We start from the raw sequence: 6,213 nt of genomic DNA, 5'->3' as shown, positions 1-6,213 counted from the left end.
AACTGTCGACCCCATTCAACTCTTTTATGAAACATATACGCTAAGTCATATATATCATGGCATTGTCACATCTTTGGTTATATCACAATTGTAAATCAAACATATGAATGGTATGAAAACTATATATAGATATATATACATATGAAGGGGCGTCTGTATAGTGATACTTACGTCCCATATACGCAGTTTCGAGTAATTGATAACGTAATACGCCATAACATAATGAACTTGATTCTCCGGAGGATAAACAGGTTCGATGTCGCGGAGAATGCATCCTTGGGCGATCAAGATCTGCCTGTGTTCTTGAGGAACATCAGGCAAGACAGCCACGACAAGAGGGTAAGCACTTCCGACTTTACGCAAACCCTTTGCTAATCCGACCACTCCCTTCACATAGTCGCCGTTACCCGCTAAAAACGTCACGTAGGCTCTCCCCGGAGGCGATTTCTTCGCCTTCACGGCGGGTTCGGAGTTCACGCTCTCGGGGATATGAGGTGCCATTCTTTGAGCCTAAGTGTAGAAGAAGTATTGAGTTGGTTTTAGGGGAGATGTTGAAAGGTTTGAGTGTTTGGCAAGAAAATTAGTTCTCAAGGTTTCATTATATAGAGCTAGGGATGATGGATCATCACTATGGTGTACGTTTCGGGTTTTGATTCAGTATTTGTCAAGCCTGGTTCAAGGATGGTTTATTCGATTCCATAAAATTATATCAAACTATAATTTGTCGGTAACATTCGATTTGAGTTTGGTTTAGAAATTTTTTATGAGTACCAAACAAAAACCGGAATTTGATATTCACACGTACATTTAAACATAAGAGTGGATAATTCGCATTTTGATTCGGTAATTATCGATTTAATTCGGAAAATGGTATATTCAATCCTATAAAAATCATATCTATTCGGTTCGCGGTTGGGATTGATTCATCAAAGCTAAATTCCCAAAGAGAAGCACGCACCACTTGAATTAGAATTTACATCTCTCTCTTATATATATGTATATATATTATAATAAAGTATATAATTTCCAACATTTAGGGATAAAAAGATGTACAAGTTGAAGGTCAACTTTCAATTTTTTTTTCCAGTTTATATTTTTGTTACAAGTGCGAGGACACACGTTACACACCGTGATGCCCACTCTTGCCATTTTGCCAATTCGACTTTTACTGTGTCTTAAGAGATTCAAGACCTTGTCCTTCCATTTTCTTCACCTTTTGTGTTTTTTTTTTTCCATTAACGAGGAATCTTCAGGTGAAACCTGGTCTTAAGGTGACCCTTTCCATCTTCTGTGTTTTTTTTTTCAACTTTGGTTTTTTTAATAGGAGGTTGTCTTATTAAAGTCGTTCCAATCTAATTGGAGAAAAGCTTTGAGTGTTTCCTTTTTGTTTTTAAGTGAAGGGGACATCTTATGGGTGAAGCTTAGTCTTCCTTCAATTTCTAGAAAATATTGCATAAAATTTAGAAAAAAAATCATATACAAGTAATTATCACAACTTTTAAAAATGTGTCTAATAAGTATTTAAATTTATAATTTGATATAAATGAACATATGCTCTAGATTGATATCATGAAATCGATATTAATTCTCATTTTTTTTATATAATATATGAATGGTTTATATAAATAAATTCTCAAAAATGGTGGAGAGTGTTTTTCTAAAAATGAATCCATAATATTCACAACAACCTATCGGAAAATTTCAATAGTTCCTTTGGTTTTATGATTCAAGGTTAAAAATTGCCATTGATTTCATAAGTTGCGGCATAAATTTAGAACATTTGAGATACCAATTACACAAATTAAATGTTCTGTTATTTATTTCACATATTTTAGAAAATCGGGGTATTTACATCAAATTTTTGTGAAAGGTAGGAAAAAATTACGTAATACAATTTTTACATATACACTCCATAATTTGTAATAACATCATATAAATATACATATAAATGCTCTAAAGTAGATCACCTTACACTTGGTTCAATAAAAGGAGGGATTTTAATTTTGGGTCGAGAACAGTAGGACGAAAAAATCAACGAGGTAGAAGAATCACTACATTGCCACCGGTGGATACTCTGTTTTTGTTTTTTAGGATTTAGATATATGGAGAGAAGAAGAGGAGATGGAGGACGGGATCCCGTCTCTGTGTACCTATTCATAGAAGATATACATTGAAGTTGTTTCCTCTTCCTATTACCCAATTAAAGAATTAACACCGCATTCTCTTTCCCCCAAAGCAAGGGTCTTTTAAGCAAATTATCCTTCTGCGTAAAATAAAGGAAAACATTATTCATGACAAAACTTACAACATTTCTTGCACACAATTCTTTTTCTTTAAAAAAAAAAACAGTACTTGCAAGTGATTGTGTAAAATTCATCAATTTTTCTACCAAAATCACCACAATGCGGGTTTCGCATCATTTTTTCATCTATTCTAAAGTAATGGATCATTTCTTGTATAAACACACATGTATACCTATTATGCATAGAGCTTTCTTCAATAAATGCTTGTTTACTCGTAATCTACACGCATCTATTCGAATCGATAATGTATATATATGTCTAAATATGTATGGAAGTCCATTTTACAAATTCGCAATGTGGCCCTGAAGTGTCTCTCTTTAGGTAAACCGGTTTCTTTTAAAAAAGGAAAAAGAGGTCCGAAATGAAGATTCCAATGGTTAATTGTGAGGAACAACCTCAACTTTCAAGCAAAGTATTCCACAAACGATACCATGTTAAAATCGCAGTCAACTTGGGGATAAAAAAACACAAGAAGAAAAATAAAAATATATTATCTCAACAGGAAAAAAAAAAACCAAAATTATACTTCCCGATTTTTAAGTTAACTGAGGAAGAATATCACAATACCCCCTCCCTCTTCCTAATTAAAAAAAGAACTAGAAAACACTTGGTATAACAAACATAATATCAGTGACAGATTCCACGAAAGTAATCTCTTTTTTTTTTTTCAATAACAACGAAACGGAAAAAAAAAGATAAGAAATTACCCCCAAGTCCACCTGCTGCGTCAATAAATTTCTCGGACCCCTCAAAATCTCTGGTCGATCATCATATATGTATATATCCTCAGGCCTTCAAACAAAGAGGACCACCCAGAAAAAAAAAATGTTAATTTTTGTACTTACCATCCTTAAAGACTAACTAACCGGACCGGACCGGAACGAGATAATTCCCGGGTTTTTTTGGAAACGGTTTGCTTACTTTGTTAGCAATGTTGTTGGAGAGCCAGTCCAGACCCTCGTACAGTCCCTCACCAGTGGTAGCACATGTGCTCTGTATGTACCTTTTAAAAAGATTTTTTTTTTTTTTGCAAAATGAATGTGTCGATCATCATATGTTGAATATTATAACCGATATGCAGTGAAAAATGTTAAAGGAAATTCACCAGTGTCGCTGCCGCAGAGAGTGAAGGCCGAGCTTATCAGTTATCTCTGCAGCGTTCATTGCGTTTGGAAGATCTTGCTTGTTTGCAAATACCAACAGCACCGCATCACGTAGCTCATCCTTCATTCATACCCATCCATTTATCAGTTTCATTTATCAAATCTCATATGTTCTGACTCTTAAGCGAATAATCATCCTTGGAGAATAGGTGTTTCTTAATCATACTGACATAAAAATCTCATGGACCCAGTTTTTTTTATCTCTTCATATTCTTCCAAGGAAAGAAAATGAGGATTTAAATTGAGGAATAATTTACCTCGTTCAACATCCTGTGAAGTTCATCCCTTGCTTCAACAACACGGTCTCTGTCATTGCTATCCACCACAAATATCAAACCTTGTGTGTTTTGGAAGTAATGCCTCCACAAGGGACGTATCTACAAAAGAAAAGTTAGTTCAGTACCTTTTTTCCATTCGAGGAGTTTCATAAGAAAAAAAAACAGATAAGTCAAACCTTGTCCTGACCCCCAACATCCCAAACAGTGAAGCTGATGTTCTTGTATTCAACTGTCTCCACGTTGAACCCTGCCAAAGAATACTCATCAAGTCTAAGCATTTTGGACATTCACCCATATGTCATTCCTTGGGATTCATGGTAAGAAACTACTATATTGGTTCAAGTGGATTCAACTAGTGTAACATAAATTTTTATAAACGCGTATCCAATATCCTAGTTCAGCTTAAATGAGTTTCAGAGAGTATGCAACTCAATTTCACCTTCTTTATTAGCTTTGTGAAAAAGCTTTGTTAGAAAACCAGTGCATTACATACGATATTGAAACAAAACAACAAAATGATCCATGAAAGTGAACTAGAGAAGATATCGACAAGGTAAACGCATGCCCAGAAAATTATTAGCTAAAAAAAAAATCTAAACTTGATGCAATGAACCTGAGCAAAGCAATTGATCAGATAAGTTGAAGGCAGAAATGCAATGCAATAGTTCGGTCAGATCGATCTGGTTTTACGGACTTACCAATGGTAGGAATGGTGGTTACAATCTCACCAAGCTTGAGCTTGTACAAAATGGTCGTCTTACCAGCAGCATCAAGACCTACCATAAGGATGCGCATCTCCTTCTTGGCAAAAAGCCGGCTAAAAAGCTTCGCAAAAGAAAGCCCCATTTTCCTTCAGCTGGTGACCCTGAGATAACCAGAAGAAGACAGATCATGGACTATAAACATCTTTGTCAAGATTCATCAGATCTCACTCAAATTTTCTTCCTAACCCTCAATTCTTCCTGCACAAAGACTTGAAAGGATATTACCATACCAAAAAACCCAAAAGGTCAAAGAGATCAGAAGCAATCACATTAGAATATGCCAAATCATCCTAACATAAGAAATGATGAGTGAATGACCAAAACAAAGAGATCAGAAGCAATCACAATAGAAACTTATGATTACATACGCTAAGCTAAATTATAAAATTAAGGAATCAAATCGTAAATTATATCAGACAACCATCCATAGACAAAGAAATGATGAAATGATCAAAACAAAAGTTTCAAACAAAATGACCATTAGCATATTTCACGGCAAATCTTAACAGAAGATCAATAAACCGGCTTTCACCACCGAGTAACAAATTAAAAATAATAATAATAATCAAAACAGACAGTTACAGCGAACCAGATATAACTCGAGATATCGCCGACAGCCACCGATAAACATAATGATCAAACCAGATTCGACGCGCTACCAAAATTCAGTTCAGAAGCTTCAAGTTAGGAATTGGAAAACAAAAACCACAATATCCCTACAGGATCAGAAGTAATATACGAAATTCAGACAACATCCGAAGAAAACAAATCGCATTTTCAGTGAGATCGATGAACAAACCTAGCAAACTAGATTTGATCTCTTTGGAACAGGAAATCCAACATTACTCCTAATAAAACAACCACCAAAATCTCCATGCGATCGAAATTCAGAACCAGAAAAAAAAAATCAGAGAAAGGCTGGGGGATCTGGAAGGATGGACAATACCTTTCCAAACTGATGCGATGGGATCTCCCGCAGAGAGAAGCTTGAAATCAACGCGCAGACGCGAGGGCCGAAGTATGGCAACATGGCTCCATATAAAGGGCATTTTACTCATTTAACGTATTAAAATTTAAAAAAAAAGGACTGAATTATCCTTAATTAATATGCTATATTTGTGCCCTGGAAAATATCTTTGTTATTACGATTTTATAATTAATTCTAAATATAATTATAATTGATTTTAAACAAGGTGACAAAAAATTATCTGTCGAATTTTAAAGTTTTTTATACTTTTATCTCCATACAATTATAACTATTTCTTATTTTAGTTGTATATCGGTTGTATGTTAGTCGTAATAAAGTTATAATAAAGTCGTAAAAAATAAAAAAAATATATATTTCGGATTTTTTTAACCAAAAAGTGGTGTAAAAGTTAAATTTTTTTTGTGGTGTACCCGTGAAATTGCTGCGAGCCAATTGTGTCATTTGAATAAAATACTCCATATAAAATGTACTGGGTAAAAGAATTCACTAGCACCCTCATATTCCTGAATAATTTGAAATTAGACCCGTAAAAATAATTTTATCACAAATGCCTCATTTATTAGCTACTAGCACAAATTGCCCCGATTTTTGGTTCAATATTAAAACTTTTTATCCGTCGTCTCTAAAAAGTTGATATCAATCAACCATAAGTGAACAATCTAAACGAGAAACAACTCCCACCACAAAAACATAATGGAGAATTTCAGCAAATAATAG

General features: G+C 34.4%; 2 protein-coding genes across 3 annotated transcripts in view; both read right to left on the bottom strand.

Moving 5' to 3' along the window:
• LOC104809685 (galactinol synthase 4-like) overlaps positions 1-501 on the bottom strand; it is a 1,710-nt gene extending 1,209 nt beyond the window's left edge. The window contains exon 1 of the mRNA XM_010535728.1: positions 172-501. Within this exon, the coding sequence (XP_010534030.1) occupies positions 172-501 (330 nt within the window). The remainder of the gene's footprint in view (positions 1-171) is intronic.
• Positions 502-1,916: 1,415 nt separating this feature from the next.
• On the bottom strand, positions 1,917-5,551 carry LOC104809609 (ADP-ribosylation factor 2-B-like). Of its 2 annotated transcripts, XR_771191.1 has the most exons (8): positions 5,455-5,551; positions 4,443-4,609; positions 3,921-3,991; positions 3,724-3,843; positions 3,409-3,527; positions 3,225-3,306; positions 3,011-3,095; positions 1,917-2,263 (listed from the first exon to the last, which is right to left on the bottom strand). XR_771191.1 is itself a non-coding variant. In XM_010535650.1 (7 exons), exons 2-7 carry the CDS (start codon positions 4,588-4,590, stop codon positions 3,090-3,092), a joined length of 546 nt encoding a protein of 181 aa, XP_010533952.1. In that variant the 5' UTR covers positions 4,591-4,609; positions 5,455-5,551; the 3' UTR covers positions 2,774-3,089. The 2 variants fall into 2 exon arrangements, 1 of the variants encoding a protein (XP_010533952.1); XM_010535650.1 differs by lacking the exon at positions 1,917-2,263 and having other exon boundaries at positions 2,774-3,095.
• Between the last annotated feature and the right edge of the window lie 662 nt (positions 5,552-6,213).

This window comes from Tarenaya hassleriana, unplaced genomic scaffold, assembly GCF_000463585.1.
Source record: "Tarenaya hassleriana unplaced genomic scaffold, ASM46358v1 Cleome16, whole genome shotgun sequence".
NCBI lineage: Eukaryota > Viridiplantae > Streptophyta > Magnoliopsida > Brassicales > Cleomaceae > Tarenaya > Tarenaya hassleriana.
Note: the sequence above shows the minus strand (reverse complement) of the source record. Positions and strands in the feature narration are given on the sequence as shown.